Source organism: Oryctolagus cuniculus, chromosome 10 (assembly GCF_051225735.1).
Source record: "Oryctolagus cuniculus isolate XC-2025 breed Fujian yellow rabbit chromosome 10, ASM5122573v1, whole genome shotgun sequence".
In the NCBI taxonomy this organism is placed as follows: Eukaryota; Metazoa; Chordata; class Mammalia; order Lagomorpha; family Leporidae; genus Oryctolagus; species Oryctolagus cuniculus.
In genome coordinates, this window is record NC_142876.1 from 9,116,661 (window position 1) to 9,137,124 (window position 20,464).

Below are 20,464 nucleotides of genomic sequence, written 5' to 3' on the forward strand. Positions count from 1 at the left end.
CCCACAGGCAGCTGGCTCTGGGAATGTCTCTGTCCCTCTGTGAATGGACAGTCTAGTGGTGTGGAGTGGATCCTCTGCACCACGTGATTGTGGGAATCTTGTGTGTTGAGACCATGGGAACCTTGTGTGCTGAGGCTGTGGGGACTCTGACTGCAGGACAGGGTGCAGGGTGTATCCAGGTGTCTGGGCAATCACTGTGAGTGGCTCCATATGAACAAAGCTCCCTGATTGCCTGGGGTGGGTTGTTGCAATGGAATCGGTGCTGCACAGATCCTTCGTGCAGTATGAGTATAGCTCACTGTGGACTAACATCCGGGCACTGATCACCTTAGAAGAGAGGAGGAGAGTGCGTGATTATTCCAACAGAGGTGATCATACTCGCCTTTGTGATAAAAATAGGAGACCATGCCCAAAATGGGTGTCACCCTAGATACTCTCTCCAACCTGGAGCACTAACCAGAGCTTCCTGGCCACACCCAGCACATGCCTCTGGGTATTCACTAAAAGCACAGACAATCCACTAAGCCACAGAGACATAGTTCAAAGAAAAAAGCAATCGGAGGGAAAAAAAAATATTTCCACAAATACCTAAAAACAAATGCAGAAATTGAAGAAACAAGAATAAGGATGGAAAAATGACCCCTTTTCTCACAATGGAACACAACAACACTTTAATATTAAAATCTGAAGATGAAAAGATTCATAAATGAAAAGTAAGTTAGAGAAATGCAAATAGAATATTATCTTATAATACATATCAATCATTCTTATTTGTCAAAAAAGAGAAAAGAAAAGTATTTACCACTTCTGCAAGAAGAGGTAGCATATTCAACCAATTGCAAACCACATCTGGGTAGAGATTTTAAACAGAAACTGACTATTACTTGGAATAATATGCACTTGCTGAAAGCTAATTAGTGCTTCTCTTTAATTTCAGATTACAGGAGTACAATAGGGAAACTATAATAACTCGTTCTGTCAGAGCACCCTTTTGGGAGTAGCCCAAAGAGAGGAACAAATTCTATGGCACTTATTCTCCAAATATTAAGGTAGATGCAGGATTTCAGTATCTGGCACTTAAGACTGCATCCAGAATGTGTGACAGAGCAAATACAGAGAAACTGAGCTAAGTGTGAAGCTTTGAGGGTAACTGGCAGTCAAAGTTACAGGTAAGGCTTAGTATACAGAATGGATTTGTTTTCACACGACGATTTTTTTTTCAATTCTACTTCTTGTGCCACTTACTAATGACTCCCAATCTATTAAACCTTAAATAGATATAATCCTCCCCTTATCTATTGAGTGGAGCCTCCTGAATTTAATTCATATTGATTTCAGCTTCACAGTCAGAATGAAAAGTATGATGAGAAAATTACAAAGATGCACTTACATTCCTCAATGTCCTGGAGTTAACTCTGCGATGTAACACCTGCATTACAAGGTTTTTACTTTTACTGTAACATTGATGGTGATAGTTGGCTAAGTGTATTTTCCTGTTTATCAAAAAAAGTGATGCCATTCCATGGAGCACAATGGAAAGTGATACACAAATGAACCTTACTTCTAAATATAGTTTTGTGGGACAAATATGTACATGCATGGAAGGGTGCTGAAGTTCATTGTTCCTGTTTTCATTTCTTCCTTGTTTTAGTAGTTTTGTTCTGTCCTGATCCATTAGTACATAGCCCCAGTAAAAAGTTATTGAGTTCCTTGTCCTCTGTTTAATTTTGACCACTCCAACAAGACAAAAGGATAATTAAATAAATCATCATTGTTAATGTATCACTAAGTTTATATCTGTATCTACTTATATGTTATCTATGTATCTGGATATACAGTTATTGATATTATATTACTACATATGAGGGTACTTCAAAAACTTTGTGGAAATATGGAATTAAAAAATAAACTTATCTTGGTGCAAAATTTGAAGCCTATGGTTAGTTTCACATATTACAAATTTTCCAAGAACTCACTGAAGATCCTTTGTATGCATAGATCTCAAAATTTTTTGCACCAACATAAACCTTTTAATTCTATTTTACACAAATATTTTATTTTTATTTCACAATAAGTACATATTTTTGTGCTACAGTGTGACATTGCAATACAAGTATAAAATGTGTGCTGATTCAGTCAGGGTAAATCACAGTTTCTCATTCACTGACAATATTTTATGTCTGGAAGCTTGGAGCTCTTTTCTTCTATTTGTTTAATAAACATACATTGGGTTATTATGACCCATAGTCACCTCATTATGCTGTGTAACATGAGGAACTTATTCTTTCAATCTAACACTCATGTTATTCAAACTCTCTCTATCCCCCTTCAACACCCCCCCAAGCCTCTAGTAAATGCTGTTCCATTTTTAAGTTGAGATTTTAAGCAATCCATATATGAGGAAGAACATGTGGTATGTACTTTTCTTTGTCTGACTTATTCATTAACATCATGTCCTCCAGATTGATCCATTTTTCCACAAATGATAGAATTTCTTTCCTTTTTAAGGCTAATGCTTCACTGTGTATATATACCACATTTCTTTATCCATTCATCTATTGATGGACACCTTGGTGGTTTCACGTCTTGGTTATTTTGGATAGAGAGGAGGGGTAGGGGAGGGGAGGAGAAGGGAGAGGAGGAGAGACAGAGAGAAAGAGAGGGGGAGAACTCTACAAGCCATGTATCCTGGGATGGTGGCAGGAACCCAATTACTGGAGCCATCGCTGTTACTGCCCAGGAGCCAGAACCAGGAATTGAGCACAGGTACTTTAATCTGGGGTATGGGCATCCTAAGTGATGTCCTAACTGATAGGCTACATGTCCACCCAGCCACAGCTCTTCTGAGTTACCCTCATACATGATGCGACAATACAATGAAGGGAGTTGAAGTGTTATAATATGCTGGTCTAAGAAGAATGTAGTGCAACAAGTCAGCCCACAGCATTTCAGTAAAATGGAATTTACACTGAATACCTTCTCTGCATATTGGATTTACAGTAATTACCTAAGTCGATGTATATTTGCTGTTGCACAGACAATAACCAACTGACCAGAAAGGAATGTGATATGAGACCATGTAAGTAAGTTATTCATTGTAATTAATAAGCAATTTCAAGCTCTAAATTTGATAGAATTAATATTAATGAGATAAATCAGAGTATTCCAATCAATTATTATATGTATTTGATGAGGTAACTTAATATTGTCCTTCAAAGAGTTTGGCAATATTTTCATATTTTCAATTCATTCTAATATTTCCTGTTGGACACACACATTGTTTATGAGGTGTGTGTAGTCTAAATGTTATTACTCCCTTGTGAGAAGCATGTGACTTATACTACCAAATGAGAGCAACAGTGTTTTATTTTCTGTATGTACAGATTAACATGTTTGACAAAATCCACAGTTATCATTATACAGCTTTTCAACATCTTCCCAAACTATTTATATTAACATCTCACCTTTTTTTTTTCACTGGAAATTGTGACGGTTTTCGTTTTCCCAATTAAATATAGTCTTAGTTTTCCTCAAACAAATATCAATTTTAAATGTATATGATTATGTTCAATTAGACATAACCAAATATGGGTAGCCAATTCTCTAATTCTAATCATAGGAGTAGGTATTATTAATTTTATAAGATCATGGCTCAAGCAACTTGGGTACATGGTCACTGGCATTTGTGGAGAGAAGCAAAAGTAGGAGAAGCTCATATCTTGCTCTCTCATGTTAAAAAAATGAAAAACAATATTAATTTATGAGAAAGAGGGAGTGCGCACATCCACTGATCCACTCTCCAAATGTCTCCAAAAGCTAGAGCTGGGTGAAAACTGAAGTGGGGGGGGGGGTACATCACTGTGGCATAGTGGGTAAAGCCGCCGCCTCCAGTGCCAGCACCCCATATGTGTGCCAGTTTGAGTCCCGGCTGCTCCACTTCCGGTCCAGCTCTCTGCTATGGCCTGGGAAGCAGTATGGCCCAAACCCTTGGGCCCTTCCACCTGCATGAGAGACCTGGAAGAAGCTCCTGGCTCCTGGCTTCAGACTGGCACAGCTCTGGCCATTGCAGCCAACTGGGGAGTGAACCAGCAGATGGAAGATTCTCTCTCTCTGTCTCTCTCTCTACCTCTCCTTCTCTCTGTGTGTAACTCTGACTTTCAAATAAATAAATAAATAAATAAATAAATAAATAAATAAAATCCTTAAAAAAAAAACGAGTGGGAAGCAATCCAAGTTTCCCACATGGATGCCTGGAAGCCAACTACTTGAGCTAATGCCTCTGTCTCCCGTAGTCTGCAGGAAGTGGGATTCAGGAGCCAGAGCCAAGGCTGATCTCAGGTACTCTGATACAGGACGCTGATCTCCTAACTGGCATCTTAACCACCAGGCCAGACACCTGACCCTCACCATTCTTTCTGATTCTTGAAATTGTCAAATAAGTAACTCTTGCTTTTCTCAGTCCTCTAATCCTTACTCTAGTAAATATCTTATCATACGAATAAATAACACAAAAAGCTAACCGCTATCTTTGAAATCAGCCAATCTGTTAATAGAAAATATAAATATAAGTGGCCCTTTACAGAATAAACCTAAATTGCCTTCAGTAAGTGACTAAAATTGTTTCACTGTTTTTCCTTGCAGCTTATATCTTCAACCATTAATTGTCATCAATCAAATTCCATTACCATAAGACTGAAACACTGGAAAGGAAATACTGCTGCTGTAAGATCCTCACGTGACTTCAGTTTGCTTGTAAGAGAGGTTGTTTTCTTTGTTTAAACACCTAGCATTATTATTGTGTGCAACAGCTAGAGAATTAAAGGAAAAAAGCATTCTGAATGCTCAGCTATGCTCAAGGTCACAATTGCTCACTCCTGACCATATTGGACACCTATCACATTCCATCCTGTGGTGCTCAATTCCTTTTGTTGGACGCTAAGTTGCTTTCAGGTATGTATGCTTCAGTCTTATTCTTAGCTTCTGGCTTCCCCCAGTGTGGTTCAGCTCTTAGTTATTTGCTTCTAACTGAATATTTTATTTGAAGGATAAGGAAATTCATTTTAAATCAGAAGGGAAGGAATAGGAAGACAACTATTGATGGTGAGGCTTCTGCTGATGTTGAACTCATCCTTCTACCTATTAATTTATCCACCTGCCAAGCCAACTCAATACTCGTTATTCGCCCATTTTTTGTTAGGAAATACACAGAAGCAAAGAAAGTGTTTACACTTGACCTCGTCTACCCTACAATCTCTTCTCCATATGCTATCTCTGTCAAGGCCTTGGCTAAACCTTAAAACCTTAGTGATTAGGTCTATGCAGCAGGTTATTGCGGAGTCAGAAGTCAGCCTTCTCAACTGATACTTAATCTGATTAAGGAAAAACCATGCTAAGAAAGAAACCCCTTTTAAAACACAGCATGAAACAGACCTCAGCATTAGCTTTTAGCTTGTGATAATGCGCTTTGTATCATGTTTTAGTCAAAGTCTTGTGCCAAATTGGGTCCTCGGCCCTCACAGTAATGTTCAGAATAATTTTTTTTTATCCTTGATGTATGAAATGATAGCTTTTAAAAAGCCACTGTAAATTGCCAAGCTCCCACTGTGGCCGATGACAGCTGACAAATGGAAATGGAGGAAAATGCAGCAGTGTAAATACACAGTGATTTGCATGACTCCTGGTGCACCTGAAGCAACTTCATTATTTTAAGGTTACTTGCCTTGCAAACTGTAGATTTCCCCAACACTGTTCTGACGAGTGATGTGATGCCAGTACGCACTACGAGGAAGAGAGATCGACTTGGATAACGTCATGGGCTCAGTCAGGCTTGTCTGAAGCTAAAAAAAAAGGAAAACATATCTTAGGCTTTATTTAAAATATGAAACTGACATCTGTCCTTTTAAATGTTGAGGGTTTAATCTGGGTGACACATAATAGAATGCGTTTTAGATACCTGCAGAGTTTCCTGTTTAAAGGATAACTTTTTTTAAAAGTAAAAATAATTTTCCGGGGCTGGCACTGTGGCATAGGAGGCTAAGCCTCTGCTAGCAACCCATATGGGTTCCAGTTCAAGTCCCAGATGCTCCTCTTCCTATCCAGCTCTCTGCTATGGCCTGGGAAAGCAGTAGAAGATGGACCAAGTGCTTGGGCCCTTGCACACATGTGGGTGGGAGACCCAGAAGCTTCTGGTTTCTGGCTTCGGATCATCCCAGCTCCAGTGGTTGAGGCCATCTGGGGCGTGAATCAGCGATGGAAGACCTTTCTTTCTGTCTCTCCCTCTCTGTAACTCTGCCTCTCAAATAAATAAATATAAATCTTTTTTATTTAATGAATGTAAATTTACAAAGTACAACTTTTGCATTGTTGTGGCTTTTCCCCCCATAACCTCCCTCCCACCCACAGCCATCCCATCTCCCACTGCCTCTCCCATGCCACTCCTCATCAAGATTCATTTTCAATTATCTTTATATACAGAAGATCAACTTAGTATATACTGAGCAAAGATTTCAACAGACTGCACCCACACAACCGCACAAGACATAGAGTACTGTTTGACTAGTAGTTTTACTGTTAATTCTCATAGATAAATATTTGGAATCAGTTTAATCTAACTTATTAAAAAGGGAACATTAAGTTGGGAATTGATAATTTCTTTTTTTTTTTTTTTTTACAGAAGATGACTTTATGTTTCTGTGTGGGAGCAAACTGTTGAAATCCTTACTTAATGTATACTAAGCTGATCTTCTGTATATTAAGATAATCGAAAATGAATCTTGATGTGAATGGAAGGGGAGAGGGAGTGGGAAAGGGGAGGGTTGTGGGTGGGAGGGACGGTATTGGGGGGAAGCCATTGTAATCCATAAGTCGTACTTTGGAAATTTATATTCATTAAATAAAAGTTAAAAAAATCAAAAAAAAAAAGGGGAACATTAAGGTGGTACTAATGATCCTAAGGAGAATTCCAATGGCTTATCACTAATCTGCATTGCTGGCAGATATCTCAGGCCATAATCACTTGGATTCCACAGATAAATTTGTTTGCATTTTTTGGCTTTGATTTTGCATTTAACTGTAGTTACTTTATTACCATTGCTATGACACACAGGGTTATAATAAAGATGACTTGAAATCTTTCTGACAGTAACATAATAGGTACTGAGTTCTGAAAGTGTACTTTAAAAACACTTTTCCTAGTCAGAGTTTGGAATTTTTAAACAATTTAATTTATATAAGGGGATCAAATCTCATGTATTTCATATATACAGATTTAACAACATAATGATACTTCCCATCCTACCCTCTCTCCCTCCTTCCTCCTTTGATTTTTCTTTTGATTTTCACAATGACATACTTTCAATTTATAATCAGAAACTTATTTTCACAATGACTTACTTTCAATTTGTAATCAGAAACTTAATCCACCACTAAATAAAGAAATCAACAAGGACTAAATCAACAAGGACTAAAAACCACTGCTCCTCAGGAGCACAGACTCATAGCCCTGGTTTGCATTCCTACAGACGAGGATTACTTGCATTACTCTCAGCTTTCTGCAGCATTCAGCATGGTAAATAGCTCAAAAGGAGACTGCAAGAAACTCTTCAGAAGCTGGTGCCCCAGACAGGTGCCAGGCACAGGTCGCACAGTGTTTCGGCCCCTGGAGTCCCCTGAGCCTCTTCCTTGACACCTCCTCACACCCTTACCCAGCGGCTACTGCCTCTAGTAGCTTTCTGCTGCTCTTGGGATAGAACCTTATGCATATTAAAACAGCGTTTTCTCTGAGAAACTGTGATGAAAGTGTGGCACACTGTCTTACTTGAAGCATCTATTTTAGAATTAGCTGAGGAGCCCCATGCCACATCAGATCACTGGCTCGGGCACCAGTTCATGTAAAACAATAGTTCACATTGTTCTCATCTCTGAGTCACACCAGGATTTTAAAACACACAGAAACGGCTTTATTGCATCTTAGTATACATTCCCCTTACACAACTTGAGCAAGAATTCACGTTTTGACAGACAATGGACAATCCCCTAATAAATAAAATTCTACATTTCCCCCATTTAATTCCTGACTCTGTGAAAGTGGGGCATGACAAAGCCTTGACTGTGTTGGGTACAGCCCTGTTGTCCTCTTTTGCTCATTGCAGTGTGAACTCTGCTCGGTGCTTCTTCCCATGAGTATCTCACAGACTTCTGCATCCAGCATTGGATTCAAATCTTGTTACTCTTTACATCAGGATGCCTGTTCCAACTGACGTGATGTAAAAGGTCTTCTGACCCTGCAGAAGGCTAAGGTCTGTCTACATTTTAACAGAAGGTGCAGTGGGGGAGCTTGAACACACTTCACTTATCCTTTTCTAGGGAGGCATTTCCAGAACTGCTCTCTTAACATGAAAGTGCCACATCGAAATCTGGCACTGCTGAAGTTCCTTCTTTTTTCTTTTTTTAGTCCTTAATGTGTTGTACTATGTGAATTGTGAATTAATGCTATAACTAGTACTCAAACAGTGCTTTACACTTTGTGTTTCTGTGTGGGTGCAAACTGTTGAAATCTTTACTAAATTGATCTGTACATAAAGATAATTGAAAATGAATCTTGATGTGAACAGGATGGGAGAGGGAGTAGGGGATGGGATGGTTGTGGGTGGGAGGGAGGTTACAGGGGAAAAAGCTGCTGTAATCCAAAAGCTGTACTTTGGAAATTTATATTTATTAAATAAAACTTAAATAAAATAAAACATATACTTACACTAAAAAAAGATGTCTCCAAACAGCAATATGGCAACCCAATTGTATATTTTTCTATATTTAACATATTTCAAAATTTTCCTGTCCATTCCTGCATCCTGTAGTTGACATGTTCAAGTTTGGGTGTGGCAGGGGAAGTGAAGAGAGAAAAGACACGTTTCTGGGCTGGAACAGAGCAGAGCTCTCAGAATCTGGATGCTTGTTACCAGCATGTGCTCTGCACTTTTCCACTTCCCCACCTCGCCAGGGCAGAACTCATGGGTGGACTACGCATGTTGAGAATATGTAAAATATTCTCATCTGCTGCAAGGCAGTGCAGACAAGGCTCATTTTATGAAATTGTTACTGAAAAAAGAGGGCTTTTGTCTTTAAAGCCAATTTCCCTCATGAACCATAAACTTAATTAAACACATAAATCTTTAATTCGTGTTAGCAATCTCATTAATAACATCAATTTCTCCATATAATGAGTCTCATATTAGTTATAGTTCTGTCTACAGTAGTATTCACCATTCTTCATTCTTTTTTCTAATATAATTTGTTTATTAATATTTATAATAGATCTATTTATAATAAGTCTTTCCAAAATTTGACAAAAATGAATTTTCTTTTTTATTCTGGGAAATACTTTGCCTCCCAAATGGTTAGTCTTAAGCACCACAGGAATGGAGCAAACGCATTTTGTTTGCTGGAAACGGAGGCAAGAGGAGAACACCTGTGAGCCATCTCCAGCTGAGTCCCTGCAGCCGTCTGCTCTTCACGTCTCTCCAGCTCTCACTCATCCCCATTTTCCAGTGCTAGTTTGCCTTCAGCAGCGTCTCTACCCTCACTTGTTTCTTTGCTTTTCCTTCATTCTACCTCCACATTTAATTGCAGAAAACGGGAATACTTGTGTTTGTACCTGATCACAGATTTTCTCAGGATCTTTGCCACAGATACAAATCTTGTCCAGTGTGTCTTGGCTATCTCATAATCAAGGGTTGTGTACTGCTATGGATTGGATTGTTCTCACATTCATAGGGAGAACCCCAACCCCCTGCTGTGACTTTATGTGAAGATAGGGCCTCTGAAGAGGCTAAGATAGGTTAAAGGGGTTTATTAAAGTGGAATCCTAATCCAAAATCTAATCCTAATTCCAAAATTTGTACGAGACCCCAGAGAAGAAGACACGACAGGAAGGTGGCCATTTGCAAGCCAAGGAAAGAGATCTTAGAACAAACAATCCTGCCAGCATCTTGATCCTGCATTTTGATTCTCCCAAACTGTGAGAAGATAAATTTCTGTTTATCCACCCTATTTGTGGTATTTTGTTATGGCAGCTCTAGGAAGTTAGTACAAGTATCTGGGCCATGGACAATCTAACAAATGATGTGGGATCTCTCTGAGCTATCCGGTGACTTCTAATTTGTGTATTAACTTTAAGCAACATATTATTTTTTAAAAAGGTTTATCTATTTACTTGAAAGGCAGAGTTACAGAGAGAAGGGAGACAGAGAGAGAATTCTTCCATCTGCTGGTTCACTCCCCAAATGGCTGCAATGGCTGTAGCTGAGATGATCTGAAGCCAGGAGCCAGGAGCTTCTTCCAGGTGTGCCATTGTGGGTACAGGGGCCCAAGTACTTGGGATGTCTTCCATTGCTTTCCCAGGCCATTATAAGGAAGGATCTGGATCGGAAGTGGAGCAGCCAGGACAGGAACTGGTGCCCATATGGGATGCTGATGCCACTGGTGGAGGCTTCATCTACTATGCCACAGCAGTATGTTATAAACTAGTCTTTTTGGTCTTCTTGATGTCCACAATGACTAAACAATGTGACAGTATTTCACACACTTTATTAGAAGACTTTGTTGGTTCTGATTTTAAGCTCCTGCTAAAACTTTTCTTGATGGGAAGGTTCAACAAGAGGAAATACGAGGCCGACGCTGTGGCACAGTGGGTAAACCCACTGCCTGCAGGGCCAGCATCCCATATGGGTGCCTGTTCCAGTCCTGGCTGCTCCACTTCCGAACCAGCTCTCTGCTATGGCCTGGGAAAGCAGTAGAAGATGGTTCAAGTCCTTGGGCCCCTGCACCCACATGGGAGACCTGGAAGAATCTCCAAGCTCCTGGCTTCAGATTGGTACAGCTCCGGCCATTGTGGCCAGTTGGGGAGCGAACCAGTGGATGGAAGACCTCTCTCTCTCTGTCTCTCTCTCTGACTCTCCTTCTCTTTCTGTGTAACTCTTTCAAATAAATAATATTTTAAAAAAGGATATACAAAAACTACCCTTAAGTGTTATAATATTATAACAATTGAAAGCACTAAGATAACAGTAACTTTGAAAATACTATACAAATTTCTTAATTACTATATATAATACAACAACTTAACAAGGAGGGCTTTCAGGATCGCAAAATTGTATATACCAAAAAAGCATATTTATATTTATATTGCAAATAAATATCTAATGAAAAATCTGTTTTCACATATATAAAAGAGAAAATTATATCGTGGCATCATTTGTAAGCAATTATTGTATTTTTTAAAAATTTTTGACAGGCAGAGTGGACAGTGAGAGAGAGAGACGGAGAGAAAGGTCTTCCTTTTTTTTTTTTGCAGTTGGTTCACCCTCCAATGGCCGCCGCAGCCGGCGCACTGTGGCCGGCGCACCGTGCTGATCTGAAGCCAGGAGCCAGGTGCTTCTCCTGGTCTCCCATGGGGTGCAGGGCCCAAGCACTTGGGCCATCCTCCACTGCCTTCCTGGGCCACAGCAGAAAGCTGGCCTGGAAGAGGGGCAACCAGGACAGAATCCGGCGCCCTGACCGGGACTAGAACCCGGTGTGCCGGCGCCGCAAGGCGGAGGATTAGCCTATTGAGCCATGGCGCTGGCCGCAATTATTGTATTTTAAGAAGTTGACTAGGATGGATCCACATCTTCTAGATCATGTATGAGGATCTGCTGTGCTTTATGTAGAGTTAGTGGAAAATTCTTCAATGAGCTTCAAAATTCTGCAAATGTTTGTGCCAGAACTCCCTCAGCAGTTACCTGTGGTCTCCTGCTGGCAAGAAACCCTGCTCTTCCTCTCACACGTGGCAGGATTTGGAAAGGATCTGCAGTGTAACAAGCATCCACTGGACATGGAGGCAGTGCACTCAGGTTTGGAGACACCTGTGGTATCATCTATCGTTTTGGTTCTACCTGACTCTTGGTTCCATTTTTCTGAGGTAGCAGTCAGTTCACTGAGATACTAAGCAGTGAATCAGAAATTGCTGTTAGCATCTGGAAAAAGTAAAGACCACAGCTCAACCAAGTCTGGAGAGGAATGAGAATGCTTGTGTTCTATCTGAGAACTGCATCCACAAATCTCAGAAATCCCACATCCTAGGAAAATGACTTAGACTCAAAGTGTGCCATAGGACACACGCTAAAATTTTATTTATTTATTTATTTATTTTATTTATTTATGGATAAGGGTTATGCTACCCTCAAATTGATGAAAAGGAACAACCCAAAGAAAAAAGCCTTATATTGAGAGGAATCTCATAAATAAATAAACAAGGGTTGGCTGCCTCCACTCACTCCCATTAAGGCAGTAAATAAACAAACTTAATTTTTATTTGTAAGCATCTGAAATTGTAGTTGATGTCAGAGGGAGCTCGCAACGCCATTTCCTGCTGCAATCTTCATCTCTCCTTACTATAAAACTCATTTGAACACATTTGGTTGAAAGGGCAATTTCAGAAAACAATTCCTCCTGAGTCACTCGTGACTTAGCATTTCCTGTGACGGCTTTTGTCCCTTACTATCTTTCCAAGTACGCTTACATTACACAGAGAATTTGAAAATATGGTGTCTTCTTCCAGGCCAGAGGGCACACTGTTCCTTGACCAGGGAAACGCAGATAATGTCTTCTAGGACAAACACTGGCAAGGTTTGCTAGCAGCCATCTTATAAGACTGGGAACCTCCTGAAGCCAGGTTTCCAGCTGTGTCCACATTGAGTGTCCATCTGGGCAGCTGCACATGGCCCCACGGGAATACGGAACAGTGAGTCGGATGGACATGAAATTCACGATGCTTGCTGTGTCCTAAAGTCTTTGTCTCTGACTGAAAAGTCTTTCACGTTTTTTTGCCAGCATCCATTAAACTGTTGCAGGCAATGGAAGCAGGGGTGGTAGACTCTTGCCTGCTTTTCTAATCTCTGATCACTGGCTCAGCTCTTCCCATACCTTGAATGTAAAGTGACTTACGGAAGTTCCTCTGTTGCGCTGTCTAGCACAGACTCCATTACATGGGCCCTGAGTAACCCAAGGGGCCATCCCATTATGTCTCCAATTTTTTTAGTATATCCACTCTTTTGATGCTCTTTTGATGCTAAAATTAACAAATCCCAATCTCTGATCTCTGTCCTTAATGTGATGTTCAATGTGAATTAATGCTATAACTAGTACTCAAACAGTATTTCACACTTTATGTTCTGTTAAAAACGTTACTTAATATATACTAAATTGATCTTCTGTATATAAAGATAATTGAAAATGAATCTTGATGTGAATGGAATGGGAGAGAGAGCGGGAGATGGGAGGGTTGTGGGTGGGAGGGAAGTTATGGGGGGGAAAAGCCATTGTAATCCATAAGCTATACTTAGGAAATTTATATTTGCTAAATAAAAGTTAAAAACAAAACAAAACAAAAACAAATCCCAATATGAGTACTAAGGGGTTTTGAGAAATAAAAATAAAATAATAAAGGTCAGAATTCCATCTAGGGACTTCAGTTTGAGTGTAGATAAGAATTATCACCACTGTTTCTCAAAGAGTCATCAATTCTCTTAAAGTTCCTTGGTATTTACATTTTTATATAAAAGCAGCAAATTCTTTTAGAATTTAAGAAGAATTTTTCCTGTTTTTACAAAGCCTTTTGTATCTCCAATTTACAGACACTACTTATATTTACTTTTGGACAATTTTTCTATATTTTTATTTTTTAGAAAGACTTTGGGCTTTCATTTGTGTAAAGAACTTATATTTTTCAATTTTTTCTTATATATTATGTTTTGCTCTTGTCTTAATGTCCACCTGCTCCTTCTCTTGTTTTCTTACTCTTCTTTATCTTCCTATGTTAACTATTTGCAATTATAATCTTATTCATTTAAAGAAGGCATTTGCTTTTGCATTTTCACTTAGTCCACCTCCCAGTATCTTTATAAATAAAATAATTGTTTTCCAAAATTTTATTATTATAGTCTTAGTTCCTTTTTATATATAAAATATTTCCTTGTGCATTTCATTAAGCATTGACTTTTATACATGTTTTAATACTAGTGTTCATTTAGTCATATAATCAGAGCATGGGCTGAGCAGTTTCCATAGGTTGAAGTTTATTTTTAAATTTTTTATGGAAGATGTGATCAATTTCTGTATATATTTTATGGGTACTTGAAAATATATTGATATAGAATATATATATATATAGAAAATATATTGATATAGAATCTACACACACACTCATCAATGTATATTTTGTTCTCTCAACATTTATTTGTTCTATCAACATTTGTTTACTCTATTAAGATGAGAAAGCATTGATTTCTAATGACTATTTTGCATGATTTTGTATATTTAAGTACTATTTAAAATGTTTTATCATAAATCAATAAATTTTAATTGTATTTATTTATGGGTACATTGTGAGGCTATGATTTATGATTACATCAAGCTAATTAACTTATTGATGAATACTTTTGTGATGAGGACATTTGAAATTTATTTTCTTAGCAATTTTAAAATATAATCATTGACTATGTTCATCATGCTGTACAAAACATCCCAAGGAAAAAGCTGATCCCTCCTGTCTTAGATTTTTGTATACCTTAACCATAATCTCCCCTTTCTCCTCACTCCCCAGCCTCAGTAACTACCATTCTACTCTCAGCTTATGTTAGTTTGATTTTTTTAGATTCCACATATAAGTGACACTATGCAGCATTTTTCTTTCTGTTTCTGGCTTATTTCACCTAGCATAATGTTCTCCAAGTCTACCCATTTTTTCACAACTAATAGGGTTGCCTTCTTTTTAAAGACCAAACCGTATTCCTCTGTGAAATACACCACTCTTTCTTTGTCCATTTATTTGCTGATGAACACTTTGGCTGGCTTCATACCTTGGCTATTATGAATAGCATTGATATTAACACAGTTTAAAGATTTCCCTTTGTCATACTCATTTCAAATCTTGGCTAAGTACCCAGTGATTGCTGGATCACATGGTAATTCTATTTTCAGTTTTTTGAAGAACTTATCTAGTTTCCCATAATGGCTATAATAATTTACATTCCCACCAACAGTGACAGTGTGTAAGGATTCTATTTTCTCCACGTCCTGCCAATGCTTGTTAATATTTTCTTGTTGATAATAACCATTCTAATAGACATAAGCTGATATGTCACTGTGGTTTCAATTTGCATTTACCTAATGATTATCAACATGGAGCATTTTTTATGAACTTGTTTGCCATTTGTATGTCTTCTTTTGAGAAATGTCTGCTTGGATTCTTTGTGCATTGTTTATTTATTTATTTATTTATTTATTTGACAGGCAGAGTGGACAGTGAGAGAGAGACAGAGAGAAAGGTCTTCCTTTGCCGTTGGTTCACCCTCCAATGGCCGCCGTGGCCGGCGTGCTGCGGCCGGCACACTGCGCTGATCCGATGGCAGGAGCCAGGTGCTTCTCCTGGTCTCCCATGGGGTGCAGGGCCCAAGCACCTGGGCCATCCTCCACTGCACTCCCGGGCCACAGCAGAGAGCTCGCCTGGAAGAGGGGCAACCAGGACAGAACCGGTGCTGCAACCGGGACTAGAACCCGGAGTGCCGGCGCCACAAGGCGGAGGATTAGCCTAGTGAGCCGTGGCGCCGGCTGTGCATTGTTTATTAAAGTAGTTTTTATACACGAAAATTATGTTTTGTTTGACACATAAAACTTCCTGTTTTTTGGTTCTATAACTTGCTTTTCTATTCCTTAATTTAGTTGTTAACTCTACTTATTAAAGTTCTTCCCTGGCCCAATGTTCAACTGCACCTGCATCTTTTAGCTCCTGCTCTTCCAGATAAAAAGGTAAATAATCTCCAAAGAAGCCTGGGCTTCTTCTTGAAGAAACTGTGCTGTTCATCAACTGTTTCTGTCTTCTCTGTTTCACCTCCATATGGGCTAGTACAAGTCACTGGGCATTTCCAACATACAGATAATATTTCTTTAATTTCAGCCCAATTCAAGTAGCTTATATTTTTATATCCCTTTAGTCATTCTATCTGGAACCTAATCCATAAATCACTTATGTTATTCATTTAAATTCTAAAATAATTCCAAGAAGATTGGAAAGGGATGACATTCCCTTTAAAAGGAAAGGAGGTGAGGCGTTGAGAAATTAGTTGACATTCTTAAAGCCAAATATACTGTGGAAGCATTGATACTAGACACAGAACTGTGCTCCACACTTCTCTGCTTTTTTGGGACATCAGGAAATTCTATGTAATGCCTTTCAAAAGAATTTGCATCTTATGTAGTATTAAATCTTTCATTATTTTCTGAAAGACTGAAGATCGCTGCAAATTCTTTGAAAAGCGTGGCTTTCAGAGGCAGAGTTTGTATTCTCACTCCTTAAATCAGGGCTGGTTGGTCACTGCTTTGACCATCAACATACGAGGAGCACGACACTGTATCTCTTGTTAAGCATGACTTTTAAGACCGTGGAACCAGTTCCTTCTTCCCTTCCTTTGTTCTGAGTCACTGTGTGAGTCTGACCACATGGAGGGCTGCCATGGTGTGAGGAAGTCCAAGCTAACCACGTGGACAGACCAAGTAACTCAGGTTTACATCTTCTACAGAGTCCATCAATTGTTGTAGAAGGAAAATCAATATCCAGAAAAACTCAGTATTTGCTTAAGATTCCATCCATAGAGGCTCTAATAAAACACAGTTCTCTGGGCTCTGAGTCTACTGCTCTTTAGATTTGAATGCTGATCCAGCCCAGACTCTGAGAGGACCCGAGCTGCTGGGAAAGGCAGGAAGGGCCTGGCCACTGCTGGGACTTTTATGAAGATACTGGCTCCCAGAAACATTTCCTCCTTTTACCAAAAGTCATCTAGTTCATTTTATTGCCTTTTGTACTCTCCTTTTGCTGTATTGACACCTCGTCTCTCCCTTAATGAATAGTAATGCTATCTGTGTTCATTTGCATAAAATACACTGATATAAAAAACTGTTAACAAAATCGCCTTACTTTTGCTCTGTACCTCCCTACTGCTTGTCTAGAAATTTTAAAGTTGTGTTACCACTTCATACACAGGTCTGTCGGTCAGGAGAGAAGAAATGCAGCATTTGTGAGTTAGCACTTATGATCCGTTCTCTATGCGCCTGGCAATGTGCAAACTGGTTTCATCTGCTGCCTCTCTGAATATTCACGTAACTTGTCAAAAATATGCCACCTGAACTTCACAGACAATGACAATGCAGCCCGGAGGCTCACAATGACACAGCCATTGAACAATGACCCGGAGCTTCACAGCTTGTAATCTTCTTCTCTCTTCACTGCAACTCATCGTAAAGTAAATTATTGTTTCCTTCTCTAGGGAACACACAAGATGAGACTTACACAAATGAGCCAATTCCACAGGACCAGGGCAGGAATGCAAGTGCCTCTTCCCCATGTTTAAAGAGAGAACAGCACAGTATGTGCAACAGAATAACAGAGTTGCTGTAGGCTGATATTAAATATTGACTCCATAGCTGTCTAGTCATCTGACCTTAGAAAGGTTCTTAAACTTTTTTTTAATAAAAATTCAGTTTCTCCTTATCTCTGAGCTTAAGCTACAGTAATCTATGTTAAGTGTTGTTATAAATATTATGTACTATGTGCATTTAGAGTGAGACATATAGCACTTGTCACACCTGAAGCACAGGGTCGTACATTGTTAGTGCTGTTAGGCTAGGGATTCCTATGTGAGTATTTGGTCAAAACACAGAAATTTGTCAAAATTGAGTGATCAAAGGAATGACAGTAAAGGCAGAGACACATGAGTATTTGGTTATAAGCCTAAGAGCCAAATAGAAGTACAAAACCCCCCAAAGTGAACATAGAAAATAGCTGGTCCATGTGGGTGAGTGGAGAAAGGTGAGCGACAGCTAGGAGGCAGGTGAGCAATGCTGTGTGTAGGCTGTGTGTGTGTGTGTGTGTGTGTGAGTACACATGTATAACAAAAGCTAGGGAAGCACAGTCACAGCTTTCTCTTAAAGAAATGCCAGCTGGTGCATATGTCAATGTGTTCCCTGGTATGACTGACACCAGAGGGACTGGGTAGGGAAATTCATTGGAATCAAAAAGCACTGCCAAGGGACAAGTGGCAGGAATCACGAAGTAGACTGGATGCCAGTTGTAAAAATGCCATTCTGTTTAATAAAGAAGTGCATACAAGTGTACTACCAGTTGAGAACACTTCGTTTTATTTGTTCTTGGAAAAGAGCTCATGAACTTGAAAAGTGTATGGGAAAAGAGACCCCAGAGACTGCCAGCCATGTTTGGCACTGCTTGGATTTGTTCAACGAGTGCTCTGAAATTCTGAAGGTTTATGGGCAATCAGTTTCTCCCAGACTTGGCTTAATTTTCAACTGAGGACATCTCATACTTAATCTTTCATTTTATTCAAAATAAATGAAAAGGATTTAGAAGATAATTCACTGAATCTGTACCAAGATAACAAAAGAAATATGATTTTTCACATTTTATGGAAGTTGCTAGATGCCATTTTAATTGGACTTTGTGGTGTATTTTCATTAAATTACTATTATTATTATTTGTTATTATTGTATATTTTAAACTATATATCAACCTAAATACTTTCAAGCAGTATGAAAGAAGCTGAGCTTCAGAAGAATGCTAGAAATTATTACTGGGGCAGGCGCTGTGGTTCAGTGGGGTAAGCCACTGCTGGGATATCTGTATCCCATATGGGAGTGATGGACTGAGTTCTGGCACCTCTGCTTCTGATCCAGCTTCCTGCTAATGTGCCCGGGAGGCAGCAGGTGATGGCTCAAGTACCTGGGACCCTGCCACCCATGTGGGAGGCCCAGACGAATTCCTGGATACTGGCTTCATCTGACCTACCTCTGGCTGTTACAGGTATTTGAGAAGTAACCAGCAGGTGGAAACACATACACACTCTCTCTCTTTCTCTCCCTTACACACATACTGTGTTTCTGCCTTTCAAGTTGCAGAGAAATTTGAGACCACACTGAGGGCTGCATAGACACTTTGTGTGGTCCTTGGGGTAGAGCAGACGAATATAATATCCACAGGGGCCAGATTTCGTACATCGACTACCCTCAATTCTTCTCAGCTGTGCGGAATTACTTCCCTTCTGAGTCAAAAAAAAAAAAAAAGAGAGAGAGAGAGCGCTAGTGAGAGAGAGAGAGAGAGAGAGAGAGAGAAAACAACCTGGGTGAGTCACCTTTGGCACACCCTTAACCCTGAAGAACCAAACAGAGCTCTATGGCCAGACCCATCACAGCCTCCAAGGATCCATCAAAAGCAGACAGTCTACTTTATCTAGAGTCATAGTATAATGAGAAAAACCACTACAGCAAAGAAACCAAAGAATATCTCCACAATTCCAGGCAACAAACACAGAAACAAAGGAAACAAGAACAAGGAAGACACTATGACACCCCCAAATGAACAAGACACCCCAATTCAAGATTATGAAGATGATGAGATAGAAGAAATGCAAGAAGCAGATCTCAAAAAATTGATAAGAACATTAATACAGTCTCAAAAACAAATTCTTGAACTACAGAAATCCTTAATGGACAAGATAGGAAATCTCTCTTGTGAAAATGAAATATTAAGGAGGAATCAAAATGAAATGAAGCCACTAGTAGAACAGGAGACTGTGATAGTGACGAGAAATCATAATGAAGTGAAGAATTCAATAGATCAAATGACAAACACATTAGAGAGCCTTAAAAACAGAATGAGTGAAGCAGAAGAGAGAATACTGGACTTAGAAGACAGAGAACGGGTAAGTACACAGTCAAACCAAAGGAAAGAAGAGGAAATTAGAAATCTAAAAAATATTGTTGGGAATCTACAGGATACTATTAAAAAAACCAACATTCGGATTCTAGGAGTTCCTGAAGGCATGGAGAGGGAGAAAGGATTAGGAGGCCTTGTTAGTGAGATATTAGCAGAAAATTTCCCAGGTTTGGAGAAGGACAGAGACATCCTAGTACAGGAAGCTCACAGAACCCCTAATAAACATGACCAAAAGAGATCCTCACCTCAACACGTTGTAATTAAACTCACCACAGTGAAACATAAAGAAAAGATCATAAAATGTGCAAAGAGAAACGTCAGATTACTCTCAGAGGATCTCCAATTAGACTCACGGCTGACTTCTCATCAGAAACCTTACAAGCTAGAAGGGAAAGGCGAGATATAGCCCAGGAACTAAGAGAGGAAAACTGCCAGCCCAGAATATTATATCCTGAAAAGCTCTCATTTGTGAATGAAGGTGAAATAAAGACCTTTCATAGCAAGCAGAAATTGAAAGAATTTGTTGCCACAAATCCAGTCATGCAAAAAATTCTTAAAAATGTGCTACACACAGAAACACAGAAACACGGCCATCAATATGAAGGAAGGTAAAGGGAAAAAACCTACCAGTAGAAGATCATAAGAAGC

The 20,464-nt window shown here is 39.3% G+C and overlaps 1 protein-coding gene across 1 annotated transcript in view; it reads right to left on the reverse strand.

The window, feature by feature from the left end:
• The window catches only part of DOK6 (docking protein 6), a 514,846-nt gene that overhangs the window by 86,677 nt on the left and 407,705 nt on the right, over window positions 1-20,464 (reverse strand). The window contains exon 7 of the mRNA XM_008261454.5: window positions 5,720-5,837. Coding sequence (XP_008259676.2) covers window positions 5,720-5,837 — 118 coding nt within the window. The remainder of the gene's footprint in view (window positions 1-5,719; window positions 5,838-20,464) is intronic.